This window comes from Oncorhynchus masou, chromosome 21 (genome assembly GCF_036934945.1).
Source record: "Oncorhynchus masou masou isolate Uvic2021 chromosome 21, UVic_Omas_1.1, whole genome shotgun sequence".
NCBI classification, from domain to species: domain Eukaryota; kingdom Metazoa; phylum Chordata; class Actinopteri; order Salmoniformes; family Salmonidae; genus Oncorhynchus; species Oncorhynchus masou.
Genome location: NC_088232.1, coordinates 32,423,540 through 32,448,665, shown reverse-complemented (window position 1 = coordinate 32,448,665; position 25,126 = coordinate 32,423,540). Strand labels below are relative to the sequence as shown.

The following is a 25,126-nucleotide window of genomic DNA, read 5'->3' as shown; positions in this document are numbered from 1 at the left end:
CTTATCGGCTTCTAGGACTTCACTTCACAGCATGTTTTGTTTTTCAGGTGTTTACCATGGGTAGGAATGGGAAAAGGAAGAAACACGTACAAAGCCACACCACAGGACAGGAGACAGCAGTGGTGACCAGTTGACTGAAGAATTGAAGTACCATGGATATCCAACTAGACAATTTAAAGTCTGTTCATGTGGTTCGGCCCTTCTAAGCAGACACTTCCGTTACTATTCTAGAAAATGTGTTCTAGAAAAATCTTAAGAGATGTCGCCACTGAAACACACACATCAAAAATACATATTGTGCATGAAATCAGCGTCGGTGAAGGATACAGCAGCCGTAGGTCCATACAGAGGGAGACCTCTGGACTGAGGCTTCTCTTTCTCCCCTGACCCTGGTCTCTCTTACCTGTCTCAGTGGGCTGCTCCCCCAGCTTGTCCAGGGTGTTGAAGGAGATGTCCAGATACTCTCTCTGGATGGCGCTCACAGCTATCTTCCTCTGCTTGCGTTGCCGGGGAACTATCTGGATCTTAAACTCTGCCTCGTCATTGTCATCATCATCATTATCAGGTTTCAGGTCGCTGTCATCAAGGTCGTCATCTTCATAATCTTCCTCTTCATCATTGTTACCCTCCAGAGAGGTGAGGGGCTCGGCTGTGTCTTCAGGAATGTCCAGGAAGACGGTCCTACCAGAGGGACTGGTCCCCACACCCACCGCTGCCTTCAGGTCCTCAGGGTGCACAAAGTCATCCAGGGAGGTGTCAGGGACAGCAGGGGTCTTCCTCAGCAGGTCCCTCTTCTGTTGTAAACTGAGGGTCATGGGGCTCTCCAGGCCAGGGTGCTCCGGCTGGTCAGGCAGCTCCAGGGAGGTGGTGGGGGTTGCATAGCGTGGCCTCCTCTGTAAACGCTGTTGAGGGATTTCTTTTGCTGGGGAGTCTGTGGTCTTCTTGTCCATAGAGCAGTCCTCCACGCTCACTTGCACCACCCGCGACAGGTGCAGGGTGCTACTGCTGGCAGGGGAGGCAGCGGGCCTGGCAGGGGAGGCAGCGGGCCTGGCAGGGGAGGCAGCAGGCCTGACAGGGGAGGCTGGGGGCCTGGCACTCCCATTCAGCCTGTTGCCCATCACTGTGTTGAGGTCAAATTCCTCGTCACTCTCCACAATCCTCAGTGGCGGCAGGGGCTCAAACACCAGGGAGTCGCTGTCGGACATGGAGAGGATGGAGTGTTTCTCTGGGATGGAAGTACAGTCAGAGGAGAGGTCAATGAGGTCCGGGTCCTCCTTCTCTGCTGATGAGCCCCCTGTAAGAGGGGAGTCCAGGTCGGCCTTGTCCTCAAACATCCCCATGCAGCTGAGACGCACCTCTGGGATGACAGGCCTGGAGCAGTCTGAGTGGCCCCCCCGGGATCCTCGACGGTCCTGGCGGTCGCTGCCCTCCGCACGGCCTGAGGAACCGTCTGACGAGCCCTTCCCATGGCCCCCCTTCTGCCTGGGGTGGGAGGTGGTGGAGGAGGGGGGTGCGGGGAGACCATGCTGCAGGTCACAGCGGTCAATGCAGGACTTGCGTCGGTGCTCGTCCAGGTTGTAGAGGATGGAGTCAGTGTTGGCAATGTCTAAGGACTTCTGCTTGTGCATGGCCTGCAGACGCTTCTTCCTGGTGCTCTCCTCCCTCACACAGTGCAGGATACTGTCCTGTAGCGCACTGGCCTCGCGGTACTCAGACAGCTCAATTTCACCTGACACAGATGGAGAGAGGATCAAAAGATAGCTTATATCTGATTATAAAAATCGGTAAAAGCTCAATTCATATCAGCAAAAGCATTTAAGTTCAATTTATTTTATTTTTTTATAAAATAGGTCATCCTTTGAAACTATTTTTATACTTTTCTGTGCATTCAGCTCCACTGGCTGGTACTTGACAGACTTGCTGCCACCAATCCTCTTCAGACGGGCGAAGAAGGTCTGGGACTCCTTGTTGCCAGCTCCAGTTGGGGTGTCATGGACATCAGACTCATCAAATACACTGTCCTCCTCTGGAAAAAAAACACACATTATATCCAAAACTCTCAAGTCTTACTCCAGATTCATTTCAAGCCCAGTCCAGTAATGTAATCATCTTTCTGGTGCTACCTTTCTCTTTCTCGCTATAGCGGCTGATGTTGGAGTTGTCACTGTAGAGGGGTCCGGCGGTGGCATGGGGTCTACAGCTGTGGTACTGGGCATTCAGGGTGTTGATGGTGATGTGGATCAGGTGCAGAACCCCTTTACTCACATCCATGTCCCTGTAGGGGTACTGGGACCACACACAGGATCGGTAGGAGTGGAGTGTAGGAGAGTAGAACGCAACACCAATATTAATAAATTAGCTGTTGTTCCCAGTAAAAATAATTCACAACCAGACTTTTAAGTGCCGGTAATCAATTATACACACACTGTATACAGTTTTCAATGTAAACACATTCACATAGTGGATAAGGTTTCATTATATTCCAAATATGGGTAGTGTGTACCTTGTAGAGGATGACCAGCAGGGCTTTGAGCCACATCTGTCTGATGTGTGGCTGCAGGGCCCAGAGAGAGCAGCGTGGGGGCTGCTGGAAGTAGTGTCTGAGCTGGGGGCATGTGCAGTACTTCAACACCTGGACCACCAGGGGGAGCAGCTGCTTCCCAAGCCCAATGTTGTAGTCCATCACCTGCAGGAAATATCACATCACGCTACGTTCTTCTTGAAGCTTGACAGATTTTCATAATCAGCAGCAGCAGCATGAAACTTATACTTTACAGAGGGAAACAAGACAACAAAAAAATCCCATCTTAAACGTACTCTCAACTGAAGGAGATGAGAGCCAGGGATATTTCTGGGGATTAAACTCTAAATGAATTCAAGGATAATCATTCAAACTATTTTTACAGTGTCAACTCGCCGTCATTCATAAGGTTACTTGATATTCTCTGACCTGTGCGATGCCAGCGATGAAAGCATTGAAGGAGGTTGAGGTCCTCATCTTTTGGGGTGCGATCATGAAGCAACCCTCCTGCTGGTCAAAGCCCAGCAGTAGATACAGGTGGCGCTTCACTGTGTTGAAGGCCTTGGCACTGCCAATGTCTGCCTCGGCACTGCTCTTGTCTTTGGCCATGAACTTCATCAGCACCATGATGAGCTGGTGCACCGTCTGGTGATCTATCCCAGCATCCTCTGGGAGCAGGTCCCTGATGACCGAGTCGTCCTCCGGTGAGGGGCTGTGGCCTAGGAGAGGGGCTGAAGCATCAGGGTTAAAGGGCGGGAGGAAGCGTGCTGCAGACAGGGGAGCGGATGAAGTGGAGAGGGGCGGTGAAGCAGGTGAACAGAGAGGGAGATAGTACGACAGTCATCTCATTTGGTCTACATTCAGCAGGGTGATTACATATATGGACACCACTAACATATTCATGGCATATGTCAAACGCAAACAGAAAATGTGAAAAGCTATCAAGATAGCAGGAGTAACAGTTTTCTCCCATTCCAACAGTATAATTAGTTTTTGCCTGAGACTAAAATAGAATGCACCATCTATGAACTCTGGATGAAAAGCAATGAATGTCAGTGAAGAGCAAACATTGATTTTTCAAGTTTCCTGATGCCCATCAACTTTACCAATTGCCATAAGGTATGTATTTCTCCCACTATGATGTGATTATGCTGAAGGGAATGTTGATCTGGTTCAGTTGTAATAAAGGTGAGTCAGATTTGGGTTGTTATTTACCTGGCAGGACTTTCTCTATCATATCTCCCAGAGTCGGGGCAGAGTGCTCTTGCCTCGTAAGTCTTAGAGCTAAAAACCATACATGAGAACACAATTTAGGAGAATGTTCTGGGGAAGTAGCAAAGGACACGTCTGAGCTTCCAGACAACCCTATACATCCCAATGTCTCACACCATTCACACAAAGTGATCCCAAGACGTATGTGTATCCTAAGACTAGTAATTCTATTAATAATTTAGCTTCCACTTGCTTACATGAAAAATAATGTGAAGCACTCAAGCTGAACAACCACACACAGTCTAAAGCCAACCACTTCACCCAGAAACTCAGACAGCATCCTGTGCAGAGTCAATGAGGAAATCACAGATAAAACAGAACTCTTACATCCAGCAAGAGAACGAATCACAGAAAACAATTGAATAAAACAAACAGGAACACAGATACTGTTTGTAGGTGTACTAACAGAACAGAGAGATGAATGGATGAGGAGAGAAACAGTAGGAGCATGGGACAGACAAAAGCTGAGACCCACAGACTAGTAGCCTAACCAACCAATGGACACTCTACCAACTGGACACTTACGTAGACGGTTACACAGAGTCTCTGGGAGGGAGAAGGCCCTCTTGGACTCGGACGGGCCCTTGACGCTGTCACGGAGGGAACGCACACTCTTCTGGCGATTCCTGGCAAAGCGCGCCCGTCTGATTTTCCACATCGCTGCATCACTAAGGTTGGCCACGTTGGTGCGCACAGCTGTGATGGCTGACAGGGAGATGCAAGGAAGGAAAGATAAATAACATACATCACTGTGACTGTGCCTCATAACACACCTCAACTGGAACAGTTATGTTCTTATTTCACAGGTTTATATTTCCCTACTGTACATGCTTTGTTTGTTGTATTGAACATGTCATAGCACAACTTCTATTATGCAGACTATGTAACAGAGAGAATCCTCCAGCTGGGCGTACTGGTGGGGAAAGGGAACTCCTTGTTGCAGTCCAAGTGGAGCTGGGCCTCCAGGGAGAGCGTCTCGAAGCGGTTGACAAAGAACTCCCAGCTGAGGGCAGGGACCTCCTGCTTCAGGTGGTGCAGCATCAGCAGCTTGCTGAGGATGATGGGTCGGTCCCTCACCACTGTGTCGAACTGGAAGTCCAGGCACAGACACAAGCCCTAAAGGCACACACAGATACAGACACAGACACACACACAGATACAGATACAGACAGAGACACAAGTGTTAGCACTGCACTTACATGTTTATGTGTTATTTGTTAATCCGGAATTATTTGCTGACATGATGCGAAGCAATTTATCCTCCGGGACAAAAAAAGACTCTATACACGTGTTCAATTGATATAAGAAAATTGGTTGTATGGTAGTTGAATAAGAGTATTTATCTTGGCCTAGATAGAGCTCTGTTAGTCACCTGTAGTGCTGGGCTCTTGATGGTGTCCAGCAGCAGCCTGGCGCGTGTGGCCACAGCCGGGTTGACATCCTCCACAGAGGCCAGGAAGCAGCAGAAGGCGTGGGCCAGGGAGTACTTCAGCAGGTGATTTTTCGTCACAGAACCAATGTCTAGGAACCGACAGAGCACTGCTACCTTCTCCACTGGGGGTTACCATGACAACACAGACGAGGCATAAGACAATATCTCAGCGCCATGACACATAGAGGTAGATAGAACACTAAGTAAAAGGTAGAATGAGAACACCACGTTCTACAATCTAATCAGATTTTTTCTCTTGTAAACCTTACTTTTGTATATAGATAACAAACAATGCATCAGTAAACATGTCGTCTCTACGAATAATGCTATTTTGTAAAAAATAAATAAATTAATTAAGGTGTAGATCAGCTTTAATATTGGAGATAGATTGTAGCTTATATCAATGTAATTGTCTGCATGATTTCCAATCCCCCATAAAAATAACACAATTTTGTAAATTCCGGATCTCTATGGCAACGCATCATTCGCCCAAGTTTCTCAAAATTGGGCCAGTGATGTCTGAGATATCACGTGTGATGAAGGAACGTACGGGATGGAGATCCACAGTATCCTCCCCGATTTCATTATGGGGGGCAATAATAAATCAAGCAAATGTCTGGTCTATTCCTTATTTTCATTGCAACGGATAGTCAGCAAGCATCACTCTTATGCTGATGGGCAATGTACAGTGTCTGTCACTAGATGGCACTGTGGAGAAGGAGGCGAGCCAGCATTATCCTAGCCAGATTTCCTCTCTGCCCACAGGCAGAGGCCAAGTCAGAGGGATAACAGACTTGGGCTGCAGTCCAAACACTTAACAGATACACCCTCATTCACTTACCCTCGCCTTATGCCCTTGGGGGAATCCCCGTCGCCATCTTGGAGGACGGTCTAAACTATTAGCCAAGCAAGGGAAGTTTGCAACGTAAGTCCCTCAGCCCTAATTTTTAGTCGGCTTTGCGAATGTACAATTATGCTCACTCCGGGGCCTGACACTCCCCAAAATTCACTTCGAGACGATTGTACATCCGCTAAGAAAAGTCGGCAAAAACTTAAAAACAACATCAATGGAGGAGTCAACATTATAAGTAAGTAAAAACGAATGCAAATAACTTAGAAATTGTGCTACTAATGCACATGACGGCACAAACACGTCTCGTAAAAAGTAAACCTGTTGCTGTTTGGTTATCTTTTGGAAATTGTAGAAATAAAACATTTTCCTTCTTCAGAAGTTCCAGCTAGGCAGGCTAACGTTAGTTAGCTAATTAATTTGCTAGCTATCATACACTAGGCGTATATTAATAATGATATAGTTAATATAAGTAGACACTCATAAATGACTGTAGCACATATAAAGCACCCACAAGCTACTGGTGGCTGAAAACACAATCATCACGGGATGAAAAGTGACGAATTTCCGGCCAAGGGTGGTGCATTTAAAAATCATTCCTTCTTCCCTCACCCCTCGCCCTGCAAGTGTATACAAGTCAGACGTCATGATAAGTCATCAAAAGTGTCCAACTAATTTGACGGCTGAGGGGATAGTGTGTGTCTTTTCAGTGTTAGGACCGTAGGCCTGGAATCAGGGGCTAGACGTACAGTTGAAGTCGGAAGTTTACATACACTTAGGTTGGAGTCATTAAAACTCGTTTTTCAACCACTCCACAAATTTCTTGTTAACAAACTATAGTTTTGGCAAGTTGGTTAGGACATCTACTTTATGCATGACACAAGTCATTTTACCAATGATTGTTAACAGACAATTTATTTCACTTATAATTCACTGCATCACAAATCCAGTGGGTCAGAAGTTTACATACACTAAGTTGACTGTGCCTTTAAACAGCTTGGAAAATTCTAGAAAATTATGTCATGGCTTTAGAAGCTTCTGATAGGGTAATTGACATCATTTGAGTCCATTGGAGGTGTACCTGTGGATATATTTCAAGGCCTACCTTCAAACTCAGTGCCACCTTGCTTGACATCATGGGAAAATCAAAAGAAATCAGCCAAGACCTCAGAAAAAAAATTGTAGACCTCCACAATTCTGGTTCATCCTTGGGAGCAATTTCCAATCTCCTGAAGGTACCACGTTCATCAGTACAAACTATAGTACGCAAGTATAAACACCATGGGACCACACAGCCGTCATACCGCTCAGGAAGGAGACGTGTTCTGTCTCCTAGAGATGAACGTACTTTGGTGTGAGAAGTGCAAATCAATCCCAGAACAACAGCAAAGGACCTTGCTGGAGGTCTGATGCTGGAGGAAGCAGGTACAAAAGTATCTATATCCACAGTAAAACAAGTCCTATATCGACATAACCTGAAAGGCCGCTCAGCAAAGAAGAAGCCACTGCTCCCAAAACGCCATAAAAAACAGACTACAGTTTGCAACTGCACATGGGGACAAAGATCGTACTTTTTGGAGAAATGTCCTCTGGAGGCTTGCAAGCCGAAGAACATCATCATCCCAACCGTGAAGCACGGGGGTGGCAGCATCATGTTGTGGGGGTGCTTTGCTGCAGGAGGGACTGGCACACTTCACAAAATAGATGGCATCATGATTACGGAAAATTATGTGGATATATTGAAGCAACATCTCAAGACATCAGTCAGGAAGTTAAAGCTTGGTGGCAAATTGGTCTTCCAAATGGACAACGACCCCAAGCATACTTCCAAAGTTGTGGCAAAATGGCTTAAGGACAACAAAGTCAAGGTGTTGGAGTGGCCATCACAATGCCCTGACCTCAATCCTATAGAAAACGTGTGGGCAGAACTAAAAAAGCATGTGCGAGCAAGGAGGCCTACAAACCTGACTCAGTTACACCAGCTCTGTCAGGAGGAATGGGACAAAATTCCCCCAATTTATTGTGGGAAGCTTGTGGAAGGCTACCCTAAACGTTTGACCGAAGTTAAACAATTTAAAGGCAATGCTACCAAATATAATTGAGTGCATGTAAACTTCTGACCCACTGGGAATGTGATGAAAGAAATAAAAGCTGAAATAAATCATTCTCTACTATTATTCTGACATTTCACATTCTTAAAATAAAGTGGTGATCCTAACTGACCTAAAACAAAGTTTTTACTCAGATTAAATGTCCGGAATTGTGAAACACTGAGTTTAAATGTATTTCGCTAAGGTGTATATCATAGTAAATATATATCTGGGACACTTCACAATTAGTATGATATGTTACGTTTCGTATGTTATGTAATTCAGTTATGGATGTCCATTATACATTTTGTATGATATGTTCCGAATTACAAGTTCTATGATATTTACAAAACGCATGATACAGTATGTTACAAATTCCAATTTGTTGTGGCTAACGTTAGCTGGACTTGGGATTAGGGTTAGGAGATAAGGTTAGGGTTAAGGTTAAGGTTAGGTGTTAGATTAAAGGGTTAAGGTTGGGGTTACGGTTAGGAGAAGGGTTAGCTAACATGCTAAGTGGTTGCAAAATAACTAAAAAGTAGTAAATAGTTGCAAAGTTGCTAATTAGCTAAAGTTGTCCGTGATGAGATTTGAATGTGTGACCTTTGGGTTACTCTATGTTTTTGTGTTATGTTCCTTTGCTTATGTAATCAATATCTACTTCTAATGATGTTTATGGTCAGAGTATGTTAAATTAAATGTGAATGTAGCATACTGATATTATTATATTATATACTAATTGGTGCTCTGCGGTGCTCTGTGACAATGCCACAATAAAACATTTGGATCTAACTTAAAATATATACAGTACCAGTCAAAAGTTTGGACACACCTACTCATTCAAGAGTTTATCTTTATTTATACTATTTTCTACATTGTAGAATAATAGTGAAGACACCAAAACTATGAAATAACTCATATGGAATCATGTAGTAACATAAAAAGTGTTAAACAAAATATTTCTTTGCCTTCCACACTCTTGGCATTCTCAACCAGCGAAACGTAACAGTCTTGAAGTAGTTCCCACATATGCTGAGCACTTGTTGGCTGCTTTTCCTTCACTCTGCGGTCCAACTCATCCTAAACCCTCAATTGGGTTGAGGTTGGGTGATTGCAGAGGCCAGGTCATCTGATGCAGAACTCCATCTCTCCTTCTTGGTCAAATTGCCCTTACACAGTCTGGATGTGTATTTTGGGTCATTGTCCTGTTGAGAACAAATGATAGTCCCACTAAGCACAACCAGATGGGTTGGGGTATCGCTGTAGAATGCTGTGGTAACAATGCTGGTTAAGTGTGCATTGAATTCTAAATAAATCATGGATAGTGTCACCAGCAAAACACCCCCACACCATCACAGCTCCTCCTCCATGCTTCATAGTGGGAACCACACATGTGGAGATCATCCATTCACCTACTCTGCGTCTCACAAAGACACGGCAGTTGGAACTGAAATACTCAAATTTGGACTCATAAGACCAGAGGACAGATTTCCACCGGTCTAATGTCCATTGCTTGTGTTTCTTGGCCAAGCAAATCTCTTCTTATTATTGGTGTCCGTTAGTCATGGTTTCTTTGCAGCAAATCGAACACGAAGGCCTGATTCACGCAGTCTCTTCTGAACAGTTGATGTTGAGATGTGTCTGTTACTTGAACTATGTGAAGCATTTATTTCGGCTGCAATCTGAGGTGCAGCTAACTCTAATGAACTAATGATCTGCAGCAGAGGTAAGTCTTGGTCTTCCTTTCCTGTGGCGGTCCTCATGAGAGCCAGCTTCATCATAGCTCTTGATGGTTTGCGACTGCACTTGAAGTAACTTTCAAAGTTCTTGACATTTTCTGGATTACCTGACCTTCATGTCTTAAAGTAATGATGGACTGCTGTTTCTCTTTGCTTATTTGAGCTGTTCTTGCTATAATATGGACTTGGTCTTTTACCAAATAGGGCTATCTTCGGTATACCACCCATACCTTGTCACAACACAACTGATTGGCTCAAATGCATTAAGAAGGAAAGAAATTCCACAAAATAACTTTTAACAAGGCACACCTGTTAATTGAAATGTATTCCAGATGACTACCTCATTAAGCTGGTTGAGAGAATGCCAAGAGTGTGCAAAGCTGTCATCAAGGCAAAGGGTGGCTACTTTGAAAAATCTCAAATCAATTTTTTTTATATATATTTTTTTTTACCCCTTTTTCTCCCCAATTACGTGGTATCCAATTGTTTAGTAGCTACTATCTTGTCTCATCGCTACAACTCCCGTATGGGCTCGGGAGAGACAAAGGTCAAAAGTCATGCATCCTCCAATACACAACCCAACCAAGCCGCACTGCTTCTTAACACAGCGCGCATCCAACCCGGAAGCCAGCCGCAACAATGTGTCGGAGGAAACACCGTGCACCTGGCAACCTTGGTTAGCACGCACTGCGCCCGGCCCGCCACAGGAGTCGCTGGTGCGCGATGAGACAAGGATATCCCTACTGGCCAAACCCTCCCTAACCCGGGCGACACTAGGCCAATTGTGCGTCGCCCCACGGCCGGTTACGACAGAGCCTGGGTGCGAACCCAGAGTCTCTGGTGGCACAGCTGGCGCTGCAGTACAGCGCCCTTAACCACTGCGCCATCTGGGAGGACTTCAAATCTAATTTAACAATTCTTTAGTTACTACATGATTCCATATGTGTTATTTCATAGTTTTGATGTCTTCACTATTATTCTACAATGTAGAAAATAGTAAAAATAAAGAAAACCCCTTGAATGAGCAGCTGTGTCCAAACTTTTGACTGGTACTGTACGTAAACACACACACACACACACACACACACACAGAGAGACACACACACGTACAGTGAAGCCTCCTATATCATTCACCTGCTTCAAAGCGTATCTTCCAGTCCTTGCTGTTGAAATTGCTGTCCACCAGGTTCCAGAAGATGTCTGCTCCATGGGAGAGGGAGAGGGCATGCAGGAGCTGGGGCACGGCCAGGGAGGCCAGCTGGCAAAACTCGGACTTCAGCATGGTCCACAGTCTAGAACATACAGGTACCACATTAGACGCACACACATCTGGCTGCTCTTCACATGTTTGATGATCCAGTACAACTTTCATTAAGATGATGATCGACAATTTCAGTTCCTACATGTAGCTAAATCTCATGGCTCAAGTCATGTTTAAAGAAAGTACTCGCAAAGATATCTGTAGAAAACCAACAAGCTATGTGTGAAACTGCAGGAGGGGCCCCATGTGGTGATGGTGACTGTGATGACCTGGGAATAAGCATCTTTTCCTGGATGTAGGCCAGGAACTGGGGGTGGTCCTTACGGGCCAGGTACAGACACTCTCCGTGGAGACACAGGATCTTCAGACAGTTCAGCATGTTGAACAGGATATTAGGCTCCTCAAACTTGGACATTTCCTACATTGATGAACAGAAGGTAGAGTTCATTTCCTCACTCAATCTTTTCTAATGAGGGGATTATTTTCTTTGATAACGCATCTAATATTTAGACAGTTTATATCTGTACATTACAAGATACTTGAACACTAGATACAGGTGGACTAGCAGGTACCTGCAGAATGGTGTATATTAGCTTGAGAGACACAGGGAGCTGCTGGTAGGAAAACGTCTTGTCGGGATTATTCTTCATTGCTGTAGAACAGAAAGCTTTGATATAAAACAAAGCCTAACACTGCCTAGCAAAGGAGAAACTATGCAGTGTTTCCTTTTCATGTTGCACACTGCCTCTGAACTGTTACAGAGAAGTGTTCATTTCATATTTTTCACATTCGTTGGCTTCAGGTCAAACGATACATTTGGGATTACATTTTTATAATAATGAGGTGTTTACACCTACACAACTGAGCATTGTTCTGCTTGTGTTTCATCAGATCTATATCAATGCATTGAGACATTCTGTGCTCATTTTAAAACCCTTCCAACCCAAGCCTTAGGTCACCATGGATACATACATGGGTTGTCAGGAGAGTCACTTTGATTGGTAGGGTTGTCAGTGTGTGTGCTGGTAGGGTGGTCCCCTTCCTCTGTCCCTCCCTTTGTCCCTTTTTCAGGTCCAAACACTTGAGGCAACAGCAATGTGTCCTCCAAGCCATCTGTTGGCTCCTATAGGGAAGACACAATCATGTCTATTGACAACCAAATGCACTAAGAATTACCAACCACTGAAAAACAATTGGGACGCTTCAGGACATCCTTCATGTTGTTTTTAAGGGGTGTGTGTACATGTGTGTCTCACCACCAGATGTATCTCCTCCCTGGGGGTGAGTCTCTCCAGGAGCTCACAGCCCAGCTGGTAGCATAAGATGCTAGACTGGCACAGGCTGCACTCCAGGGCCTTCTCATCCTTCTGACAGGTGTGGGAGCCCCCCCACGGGGCCTGGAAGACGTTGTTGATGATGCCCACGATGTCTTTCCCCAGGCTGCTTTCCAGAACCAGAATCACGCCGTCATCCTGGAGCTCCATCTGGACAAGGAACCAACACAACAGGTTGAACAGGAGAACCCAATAGAAAGTAGGACGGAATTCAACTTGGTGGCTGTGACATATTCAATGAGGCATTATAAAATGCAGCAAACTGTACTGTATAACTGAACCCATGTCTGGAATGTGCCTTCCGAGCTTCAAAATAATATAGTATTTTACAGCACACACTTCCTTGCTCACATGCAAACAAACACACCCATTCAGCACATAAACAAAAGGCACATTCATGCTCAAAGATTTGGCCACCTGTTTGAGGATGAGGTCAAACATGAGGATGAAGCAGCTCAGGTTCATGTCATCATCGTCACAGTCCAGGTCCAGGGCACAGTGTCCTGTAGCATGGCCTAGGTTCTTAAAGGGACTGCAGTGCAGGGGGCTCCGGAATGGGCTTCGGAACGGACTGGGGAATGGGCTCAGGGTGTTGTGCTGCCCAAGACGGCCTGGTTCTGAAACCACGCTTTCCTAGGAACATCACGCACCCACACACACACACAAACGTATAATTGTTTCATATTTGTACTATCCTTAGAAATACCCTCCAAGTTATCAAGGTGTGTTCAGGTATAGAAATATACTGCAAATATACTGTCGATAGATGAGCCGAAGGCTTTAACTTTCAATGATAAATCTGAACGATGGTAAAACTCAATTATGCCCCTTAAACAGGACTATATTTAGACTTCAGCAGTTACCATGACAACGTACGGGCCGTGGATGGTTGACAATAGAGGGTAGCTAGATAACAAGAATTTTCCTATTGTGGATGTAAACTGCATCTGTCCTGAGCTCATTTGTTCTTCTGTTACTGTTAGAAAGGAAAGGAAATATATGAGCGATAAGAGCTTTTTTCTTTGGCATTGAGGTTGTTTTGCATGGGAGTTGATGACATAGTATGACATCTCACCCTCCGAGCCTCAGTATTTTCCCCAGTTAGATTTGAGACGTGAGCCTTCCTCTGATTGGCCAGTTCCTTCACAGAGTTCACCCCATCAGAGAACATCCCGACCAACAGCTGCAGAGGCACTACAATGTCCAGCTCTGACAACACCTGGGTCCATCCAGACACATACAAACAAAAACACCAACAGATACACACACACACACACACACACACAAAGATGCAGACCAAACTCATACGCACACACAAGACACATTAATGACAAAAACAGGTATACACACGCACATATGAAACACACAAACAGATGTTAAGAGAGGCAAAGACAAGACACTAGAATGTAGTACACATACCCTTGTAGTGCTGCTTTGAGTGTGACCTATATAGTCAGATTGAATTACTTTGGTGTCTGTAATCACAGTCATGACAGAAAACGTGAAAATCCATCCACGTATAAATAGGACAGCAGGCTGTGAGTGCATAAGGAATCAAAAGCAAAATCCCTCCACTCTCCCCCTCAGAACTCTGGTCTCATGCTAGCCGTGTGACCCAGTTCGATATTCAGTAAAGCCCCTGCCCAGGCACTCACACATCATGACAACCTGTCCATTTCACACATGAAATTAACCACTCAATATGAAATGGACACTCGTAAAAAGCTACAGGCCTTATACTCACATGTAGCCAGAGCAGAGCCTGCTCCTGCACAGAGGCTGGGTAGCCTGAGAACCTGCAGCTAATGAACCCAAACATCTCCTCCATGGAGAAGGGCAGAGGGCACAGCTCAATGTCAAACATCTTGCTGCAGGGAGAACAGAGGGGAGAGGAGGGGAAATGCTTTTAGAGCTGAGGCTTAGTATTGCATCTCTCTCAGGTGTAACAATGGAAACTAAGCAAGTCTGTTTTCACTGTCTACCCATGACTGTGTTTCACATAGTCACATTACATTTCACATAGCATTCAAACGTTCTCATGAGAGAGAAAATGATTTCTGCGTCAACAGTAACCATAGGAACCCATTGACGTAGAGGAGGTAGTACAGTGAACTTGGCGACTTGGAGGAAGTTCAGTATACAGTACCTGAGCACCTCTCTGAACTCCTTGAGCTGCTGGTCAGGCACCTCAGTGCGGATGGCCTCCAGCCACTCTGGCATGAAGCACTCCCACAGCGGCTGGCTGATCACGTTGTAGGGGATCAGGCTCAAGATCCTGTTCAGCCCCTCTTTCAGCTGGGTCACCGTGTTGCAAGACTTATCCCAGTAACCCCCCACCTGGGGATATGGGTGCATAGACACATACACAAGGTCAGGTATAACCATGGAGGGTATTCACCAAGGAACACAACCATCACTTGCTGTCCCTACAATGTGTATTGCCTTTATAAAAACAGTCCTAACCTCATACTACCCTACACCCACCATTACACCCTACAACCTCTCACGAACACCCCCTGAAGCTCAACCACCTTAACCCTCCAACACCTCTCCTCCTCCACCCCTCCCCCGCTCCTCCTCACTCTGGCAAACTCCACAGGCTTGGGCAGCAGGCACATCACCATGACGTCGAATCGCACGTCACACACGGTCTTCAGCCACTTGGTGACAAACTGTGGCTTGAGCTTCTCCACCAGGGAGCCCACCTCGTCGTCCATCATGTAGGCTGTGGAGTGGAACCACTGGAACACCATGCTCACCAGCCGCGCCAGGCTCTCAGTGGGCGTGTTCTCACTGGGGGTGCACAGGCTCACCTACAGGGATGGGGGCAAGGATGTAGGGTATCATGGTCAGTCAGGGGCTTCCAAGATTGGAGAGAGACACGGTTAAAGCATATAATGTTACACTATGAAGAGAGTACAGGCCGGGCTGGTAATAAGAGCCCAGACAGGTGTGTCAACATCCTAATCTCACTACTGCGATAGTGAGTGATAGACCAGCGAGCCACGCACCAGGAACCAGATGCCAAACTGACTGAGGAGCCTCTGGTCGTGCTGGTCGTCCTCTTTGTTATCGAAGTCGATGTTGTCAAGGGAGTGGTGAGAGGCAGACAGGCCCATCTGACGACGCCTGTTCAGCTCAAACTCACGCAGCTCCGCGTGGATCTCTGCCTCTTTCAGTAGGCTGATGTTGATAGATGGATGGAGAGAGGGGGAATCAAGAATGAGACAGACAGAAAGACAGAGGAAGATAGATGGATAGTGATAGAGAGGTAGATAACTGGTTTAAATCAGTGCAATTGTGAAGCATACGGTTGTTTGCCTGTGTTGTCTGTGATGCTCACCTGATAACAGCCTCCACAGTGCACACCAACTCCTCTGCCCCACACTCGCGGGTGTTGATGGGAGGGGGAGAAGTTTGGTAGAGATGGGTCTCTGCCGCAGCCCCCGTCTCGCTGCTGTGGTGGTTGACATGGCAACGCTTGCAGTAGCGGACAGGCCGGTTGCCATGGCGCCCACAGCAGCCAGCTGAGAAGCAAGTGACAACCGCCCTCCTGACATGAGAGCTACAGTTCTACAAGACAGAGAGGGGACAATGAGAGGACAACTCCTCGTATCATTTTTATATAAAAATTTAAATTATTTTGGTTACAGAAATCTAAACTGTTTGCACCATTTAAAGGGAAATTTAACTAACATTTTCAACATCTCCAGTTCCACTGTAACATCAACATAAGAAAATTGCGTGTTTTTATGTTTTGTAGTAAAAAATATAGAGGAAGATAAGTGTTTTCAATGACATCATCAACCAATTAGTTGGAAAAACCTTCCCATAATTGTTTAAAATTACACAATGCACACTGATGATGTCATTGGAAACACTTACACTGAATATACCACCTTTGCCCACAGAACAGCCTCAATGCGTTGTGGCATGGACTCTACAAGGTGTCGAAAGCGTTCCACAGGGATGCTGGCCCATGTTGATTCCAATGCTTCCCACAGTTGTGTCAAGTTGGCTGGATGTCCTTTGGGTGGTGGACCATTCTTGATACACACATGGGAAACTGTTGAGTGTGATAAACCCAGTAGTGTTGCAGTTCTTGACACAAACCGTGCGCCTGGCACCTACTGCCATACCCTGTTCAACAGCACATTCACCCACTGAATGGCACATGTACAAAATCCATATAAATTGTCTCAAGGCTTAAAAATCCTTCTTTAACCTGTCTCCTCCCCTTCCTCTACACTGATTGAAGTGGATTTAACAACAGACATCAATAAGGGATAATAGCTTTAACCTGAATTCACCTGGTCAGTCTTTGTCATGAAAAGAGCAGGTGGTCTTAATGTTTTATATACTCAGTGTATATGTTTTACTCCAAAACATAGAAACGCACCATTTTCACATGTGTTGATGTTGGGGTGGTGCTGGAGATCAATATGAATTTGAACAATTGTTAAATTTCCCTTTAAGTGAAATAAGATAAAATGCTCTTATGCCTCAATAAATACACTGATGTTTAGACATCCCAAATGAAATGAACGTTCTTTCACTTTTGAGTATATTTGTGTGTGTGTGTATACTAATGTGTACGCTGCCATGGGACAGATAGCAACATTCTTAGATAGGTACTGCACATGTCCCTATGGTGTCTCATTTCTCAACAAAAAAATGGTGGCAATTGTAGACTGGCTTAATCTGATCAGCCACTAAAAGCTTTGGCCATTACAGAGATGCATTACCACCTATCAAATGAACAGATCTTCCCCTTCTCTGTTTTCTTCCTCTCTTCCTCCCTCCTCCCTCTCTCAGTTCTTCGCAAAAACATAAAACGGACCATTCTTTCTTTCAACGAAAAACCACAGCTGCATGCAATCCATAACTTCTTGTTACATTATGCTGAAAACTTGGTTAATGGACTATACTCTACACAGTATATAAGTGTTTAAATCTGTAACTACAGAACACTGTGAATGAAACCATTTGTCTAGCTGTAACTAGCAATCACCTCTCAGAACAACAATATGCTGGTAATGAGAGAGCTGGCGTGGGTCCAGGTAAGAGTTTAAAGAGCTTTCTGCTGTGGGACAAAGCCTATTGAAAAGGCTGTGTGAGGATTGAAACTGCTGCTGGATGAACTGGTATGGAGGACCGTTGTTGGCCGGCTGCTCAGCTTGATACACTACCTGAGCATTGTGAATTGTTTCAGTCTCCGTGGGAAACAAGGGGGAACTTTTATGCCCTTGGGACTGTGCTCCGGAACAAACATCATGCCCTGCCAGTTCCATTAAGACTGGGCCATCCATCGGACAAGTAATGAAGGGAATGTTCCACTTTAGGTCCCTGTAGCCTGAAGCAGGCTAGTATAGTGTTTCTTTCTACAGCACTTGAATGACACAAGTGGTTACCTCTTTCTTCAAATCAAATCAAGCACTTTTACTAGTCATTGGTAAATAAACACTGGATGGATGTTGGCATGATGGCATGATATATATATATATATTATATATACAGTGGGGCAAAAACGTATTTAGTCAGCCACCAATTGTGCAAGTTTTCCCACTTCAAAAGATGAGAGAGGCCTGTAATTTTCATCATAGGTACACTTCAACTATGACAGACAAAATGAGAAAACAAAAACTGAAAATCACATTGTAGGATTGTTAATGAATTTATTTGCAAATTATGGTGGAAAATAAGTATTTGGTCACTTACAAACAAGCAAGATTTCTGTCTCTCACAGACCTGTAACTTCTTCTTTAAGAGGCTCCTCTGTCCTCCACTCGTTACCTGTATTAATGGCACCTGTTTGAACTTGTTATCAGTATAAAAGACACCTGTCCACAACCTCAAACAGTCACACTCCAAACTCCACTATGGCCAAGACCAAAGAACTATCAAAGGACACCAGAAACAAAATTGTAGACATGCACCAGGCTGGGAAGACTGAATCTGCAATAGGTAAGCAGCTTGGTTTGAAGAAATCAACTGTGGGAGCAATTATTAGGAAATTGAAGACATACAAGACCACTGATAATCTCCCTCAATCTGGGGATCCACGCAAGATCTCACCCCGTGGGGTCAAAATGATCACAAGAACGGTGAGCGAAAATCCCAGAACAACATGGGGGGACCTAGTGAATGACCTGCAGAGAGCTGGGACTAAAGTAACAAAGCCTACCTTCAGTAACACACTACGCCGCCAGGGACTCAAATCCTGCAGTGCCAGACGTGTCCCACTGCTTAAGCCAGTACATGTCCAGGCCCGTCTGAAGTTTGCTAGAGAGCATTTGGATGATCCAGAAGAAGATTGGGAGAATGTCATATGGTCAGATGAAACCAAAATAGAACGTTTTGGTAAAAACTCAACTCGTCGTGTTTGGAGGACAAAGAATGCTGAGTTGCATCCAAAGAACACCATACCTACTGTGATGCATGGGGGTGGAAACATCATGCTTTGGGACTGTTTTTCTGCAAAGGGACCAGGACGACTGATCCGTGTAAAGGAAAGAATGAATGGGGCCATGTATCGTGATATTTTGAGTGAAAACCTCCTTCCATCAGCAAGGGCATTGAAGATGAAACATGGCTGGGTCTTTCAGCATGATAATGATCCCAAACACACCGCCCGGGCAAGAAGGAGTGGCTTTGTAAGAAGCATTTCAACGTCCTGGAGTGGCCTAGCCAGTCTCCAGATCTCAACCCCATAGAAAATCTTTGGAGGGAGTTGAAAGTCCGTGTTGCCCAGCAACAGCCCCAAAACATCACTGCTCTAGAGGAGATCTGCATGGAGGAATGGGCCAAAATACCAGCAACAGTGTGTGAAAACCTTGTGGAGACTTACAGAAAATGTTTGACCTCTGTCATTGCCAACAAAGGGTATATAACAAAGTATTGAGATAAACTTTTGTTATTGACCAAATACTTATTTTCCACCATAATTTGCAAATAAATTCATAAAGAATCCTACAATGTGATTTTCTAAAAAAAAAAATATCATTTTGTCTGTCATCGTTGAAGTGTACCTATGATGAAAATTACAGGCCTCTCCCATCTTTTTAAGTGGGAGAAATTGCACAATTGGTGGCTGACTAAATACTTTTTTTGCCCCACTGTATATATATATGCAGTACCAGTCAAAAGTTTGGACACACCTACTCATTCAAGGTTTTTTTTTTAAATCTTAGTATTTTCTATTTTCTAGAATAATAGTGAATACATCAAAACTATGAAATAACACATATGGAAACATGTAATAACCAAAAAAGCTTAAAATATTCAATATTTTTCGATTCTTCAAAGTAATCACCCTTTTCCTTGATGACAGCTTTGCACACTCTTGGCATTCCCTCGACCAGCTTAATGAGGAATGCTTTTCCAACAGTCTTGAAGGAGTTCCCACATATGCTGAGCACTTGCTGGCTGCTTTTCCTTCACTTTTTGCTCCAACTCATCCCAAACCATCTCAATTGGGTTGAGGTCAGGTGATTGTGGAGGCCAGGTCATCTGATGCAGCACTACATCAGTCTCCTTCTTGGTCAAATAGCCCTTACACCACCTGGAGGTGTGTTTTTGGTCATTGTCCTGTTTAAAAACAAATGATACTTCCACTATGCACAAACCAGATGGGATGGCGTATCGCTGCAGAAGGCTGTGGTAGCCATGCTGGTTAAGTGTGCCTTGAATTCATAATAAATCACCAACAGTATCACCAGCAAAGCACCCCCACACATCACACCTCCTCCGCCATGCTTCATGGTGGGAACCACACATGCGGAGATCATCCGTTCACCTACTCTGCGTCTGCAAATTCTCAAATTTGGACTCATCAGACCAAAGGACAGATTTACAACGGTCTAATGTCCATTGCTTGGCCCAAGCAAGTCTCTTCTTGGTGTCCTTTGGTAGTGGTTTCTTTGCAGCAATTTGACCATGACGGCCTGATTCACGCAGTCTCCTCTGAACAGTGGATGTTGAGATGTGTCCATTACTTGAACTCTGTGAAGCAATTATTTGTGCTGCAATCTGATGTGCCGTTAACTCTAATGAACATATCCTCTGCAGCCGAGGTAACGCTGGGTCTTCCTTTCCTGTGGCAATCGTCATGAGAGCTAGTTCCATCATAGCACTTGATGGTTTTTGCGACTGCACTTGAAGAAACCTTCAAAGTTCTTGAAATTGTCCTCATTGACTGACCTTCATGTCTTAAAGTAATGATGGACTGTAAATTCTCTTTACTTATTTGAGCTGTTCTTGCCATACTATGGACTTGGTATTTTACCAATCAGGGCTATCTTCTGTATACCCCCTACTGATTGTCTCAATTAAGAAGGAAATAAATTCCACAAATGAAGGCACACCTGTTAATTGAAATGCATTCCAATACTTTTGTAAATGTGATATTTCAGTTATTCATTTTTAATACATTTGCAAAAAATTTGAAAAACCTGTTTTGACTTTGTCATTATGGGGTATGCATTGATGAGGATTTTTTTTTTTAAATCATATTTTTTGAAAAAAGCTGTAACCTAACAAAATGTGGAAAAAGTCAAGGGGTCTGAATACTTTCCCAAGGCCCTAGGCATTAACCAACACATTAACCAGCAATGACATAGCAAGGGCGGCACAGCCACTGTCCATGATTAGGTAAGCAAAGCCATCCAAAAATGCAAACAAACTAGCAAACAATTCCAATCCACCACTCTTTATTTTATTTTTTTATTTAACCTTTATTTAAGTGAACCTTACTTCACTTGTTGGTCTAATATGTAGAAAAAAGGGGTACTCATTTTTAGCCATGTATTTTTAGCCATCAAATATACTACTATGAATTCAGCATAAACTGATGAGAGCACAAACAAATACAAACCCAAGCAAACACAAACACATATGAATGCACCAACATTCAGGCCTTACCTTCTTTTGACAAATAGCAGATATCTCAGCTGTAAAGACGAGGCCAGAGATATTCAACATAACATACAGACAGACATTGGGTTCACCCACACAAAAATACTGTAGTATACCATGGTAGAAATACTGGACTAACTATAGTATACATACTGTAGTAAAAGAAAACTGTAGTATATACTAAAATTACTTTGTGTTTTTTGAGGACTGTAGTATACTGTAGTATTTACTGTAGTGTTTTTGCAGACCTTGCTGTAGTATTTACTATAGCACTTTTGTTTTTTGTTTTATTATATTTGACATGAAATCGGAGGCTTTGTCCTTGAGAGAACCTACTGGAGAAGTACTAAAAGAGCACATAACCTGAAGAACAGTGCTTCTGCTCTTTTCTGTAACCTGTAGGGAACACAATAGTTGGTCTATATTTGGCAGGTATTTGGTAGGTTTCTCACTTACGGGTGGCACAAACTGGGATATGGGAGAGGGGAGTGGGCAGGGTATATGCAAATTAAATACTGTAGTGTTTACTATAGTTAAAATACTATAGTGTTTTTGCTAACATTACTGTAGTATTTACTACAGTGTCATTTTTGGGATAATACTGTAGTTATTATTATAGTATTCTACAGTATATTACAACATTCTATAGTAAGTACTACACATGATTGAGGGATACTACAGCGTGTAGTATTGTATTCTACAGTATACTATAGTTTACTACAGAATTCTATAGTAATTACTGTAGTTTTCTATTGTAAACTGTAATTGTTTTCATGTGGGCACTCAGCCTAACTTCCACCTCCCTCCCTACAGTCATAACTAAAACTCCCCTTTGATTGACTCTAGAGGGAGAGAGAGGGAGAGAGCGAGAGAGAGAGAGAGAGAGAGAGAGAGATTAATTTGCTAACACTCACCTTGGGGCAAGAGCACATCAACAAGCCATTCTGCATGATCTCTGTAAAGTCACACAAATATATAAATCATAAATCAAATTATAGTTAGCTGAGACTACCTTATAAATACACTTCTAGCAGATACACAAACATATACAGTAGTCTGCATGACTGCTTCATGGTATATTGTGAGTCTTTAATGAGGATCCAAGAAGAGACATTATATTCTAAAGAGCTAGACATAGACAGTGTATACAGTATGCCATAAATCAGAGGAAATGAGAACAAGTTGTTTAGTGATGGCAATCTCATTATCCACTCAATGGAATTATGCAACCATGGTGATGCCTCTCCCTCAGGATAAAGACCGGAATAATGAAGCAGACAGCAGGTGACGTATGTTTGGAATGGCATCTTAGTGGAGAGTAAGGTTTTACAACAACAGACCCTGATATCCTTTGGCTGCACTCTTCACAGATGTACAGAGGAGGGGGCTTCTCTCCCAGGGCAACGGAGAGGGTGGGATCGATGCACATCTATAGGGTGACAACAGACAGTTACAGGATCCAGAAGGAATATACAGTACAATAGTAGCAGTGATATAGGATTGTAAGGGGTCCTAAGAAGTGCATACCACACCCTATTTCTTCAATGCTTGTGCCATGACACGTGATAACACCTCAAACTCAAATAAGTCAGTGAACAGTGCATTCAGAAAGTATTCAAACCCCTTGACTTTTTCCACATGTGACGTTACAGCCTTAGTCTAAAATTGATTAAATTAAATAAAAATTAATCAATTTACAAACAGTACCCCATAATGACAAAGCAAAAACAGATTACTGTTTTTGTGCAAATGTATTAAAAGTAAACAACAGAAATATCACATTTACATAAGTATTCAGCGCCTTTACTCAGTACTTTGTTGAAGCACCTTTGGCCGCGATTACACCTTCGAGTCTTCTTGGGTATGACGCTACAAGTTTGGCACACCTGTATTTGGGGAGTTTCTCCCATTCTCCTCTGCAGATCCTCTCAAGCTCTGCCAGCTATTTTCAGGTCTCTACAGAGATGTTCCATTGGGTTCAAGTCTGGGCTCTGGCTGGGCCATCAAAGGACATTCAGAGTCTTGTCCTGAAGCCACTCCTGCATTGTCTTGGCTGTGTGCTTAGGGTCGTTGTCCTGTTGGAAGGTGAACCTTCGCCCCAGTCTGAGGACCTGAGTGCTCTGGAGCAGGTTTTCATCAAGGATCTCTCTGCACTTTGCTCCGTTCATCATTCCCTCGATCCTGACTAGTCTCCCAGTCCCTGCCACTGAAAAAGATCTCCACAGCATGATGCTGCCACCACCATGCTTCACCATAGGGATTGTGCCAATTCCCTCCAGACGTGGCTCTTGGAATTCAGGCCAAAGAGTTCAATCTTGGTTTAATCAGACCAGAGAATCTTGTTTCTCATGGTCTGAGAGTTCTTTTAGTGTCTTTTGGCAAACTCCAAGAGGGCTGTCATGTGCCTTTTACTGAGGAGTGGCTTCCGTCTAGCCACTCTACCATAAAGGGCCTGATTGTTGGAGTGCTGCAGAGATTGCTGTCCTTCTGGAAGATTCTCCCATTTCCACAGTGGAAGTCTGGAGCTCTTTCAGAGTGACCATTGGGTTCTTGGTCATCTCCCTGACCAAGGCACTTCTCCCCTGAATGCTAAGTGTGGCCGGGTGGCCAGCTCTAGGAAGAGTCTTGGTGGTTCCAAACGTCTTCCATTTAAGAATGGTGGATACCACTGTGTTCCTGAGGCCCTTCAAAGCTGCGGAAATGTTTTGGTACCCTTCCCTAGATCTGTGTCTCGACACAATCCTGTCTCGGAGCTCTACGGACATTTCGTTTGACCTCATGGCTTGGTTTTTGCTCTGACATGTACTGTCAGCTGTGGGACCTTATATAGACAGGTGTTTGCCTTTCCAAATCATGTCCAATGAATTGAATTTACCACAGGTGGACTCCAATCAAGGATGATCAATGGAAACAACATGCACCTGAGCTCAATTTCATGTCTCATAGCAAAGAGTCTGAATACTTATATAAATAAGGTATATATATATATTTTTTTTTAATTATATACATTTGCAAAAATGTCTAAAAACCTGTTGTCACTTTGTCATTATGGGGTATTGTAAGCAGATTGAATAGGAAAATATATATAATTTAATCAATTTTAGAATAAGGCTGTAACATAACAAAATGTGGAAAACGTCAAGGGGTCTGAACCCTTTCCGAATGAACTGTATATACATATATACATTACCAGTCAAAAGTTTGGACACACCTACTCATTCAAGGGTTTTTGTTTATTTGGACTATTTTCTATTTTGTATAATAATAGTGAAGACATCAAAACTATGAAATAAAACATATGGAGTCATGAAGTAACCAAAAAAAGTGTTAGAGAGGTTAGTGGAGGAGTGACGGAGCGAGTTCTAGGCCATCTCTGCCCAGGGCACAAACATTGCCCACTCCCCAGGCCAGTCCTGGCAATAAGACCTCAGAAACCTACCCACATCCTGGTTAACTCTCTCCACCTGCCAGTTACTCTCGGGGTGAAAACCTGAGGTAAGGCTGACAGAGACCCCCAGACGTTCCATGAACGCCCTCCAGACCCTCGACGTGAACTGGGGACCCCGATCAGACACTATATCCTCAGGCACTCCTCAGACATGTGTGAACAGAGCCTCCGCCGTCTGTAGGGCCGTAGGGAGACCGGGCAAAGGGAGGAGACGACAGGACTTAGGAAAACAATACACAACGACCAGGATCGCGGTGTTACCCTGT

At 44.1% G+C, this 25,126-nt stretch overlaps 1 protein-coding gene across 1 annotated transcript in view; it reads right to left on the bottom strand.

Moving 5' to 3' along the window:
* LOC135508167 (protein unc-79 homolog) overlaps positions 1–25,126 on the bottom strand; it is a 52,097-nt gene that overhangs the window by 12,952 nt on the left and 14,019 nt on the right. The window contains exons 9-32 of the mRNA XM_064928182.1: positions 22,753–22,841; positions 22,327–22,367; positions 21,419–21,447; positions 15,843–16,072; positions 15,511–15,682; positions 15,082–15,312; positions 14,646–14,836; positions 14,244–14,367; positions 13,575–13,718; positions 12,917–13,132; positions 12,422–12,649; positions 12,138–12,288; positions 11,738–11,817; positions 11,435–11,583; positions 11,039–11,196; positions 5,166–5,347; positions 4,708–4,909; positions 4,319–4,498; positions 3,737–3,805; positions 2,951–3,288; positions 2,504–2,686; positions 2,124–2,286; positions 1,877–2,026; positions 404–1,729 (exon numbers count right to left, since the gene is read on the bottom strand). Of these exons, the coding sequence (XP_064784254.1) occupies positions 404–1,729; positions 1,877–2,026; positions 2,124–2,286; positions 2,504–2,686; positions 2,951–3,288; positions 3,737–3,805; positions 4,319–4,498; positions 4,708–4,909; positions 5,166–5,347; positions 11,039–11,196; positions 11,435–11,583; positions 11,738–11,817; positions 12,138–12,288; positions 12,422–12,649; positions 12,917–13,132; positions 13,575–13,718; positions 14,244–14,367; positions 14,646–14,836; positions 15,082–15,312; positions 15,511–15,682; positions 15,843–16,072; positions 21,419–21,447; positions 22,327–22,367; positions 22,753–22,841 (5,026 nt within the window). The remainder of the gene's footprint in view (positions 1–403; positions 1,730–1,876; positions 2,027–2,123; positions 2,287–2,503; positions 2,687–2,950; positions 3,289–3,736; positions 3,806–4,318; positions 4,499–4,707; positions 4,910–5,165; positions 5,348–11,038; positions 11,197–11,434; positions 11,584–11,737; positions 11,818–12,137; positions 12,289–12,421; positions 12,650–12,916; positions 13,133–13,574; positions 13,719–14,243; positions 14,368–14,645; positions 14,837–15,081; positions 15,313–15,510; positions 15,683–15,842; positions 16,073–21,418; positions 21,448–22,326; positions 22,368–22,752; positions 22,842–25,126) is intronic.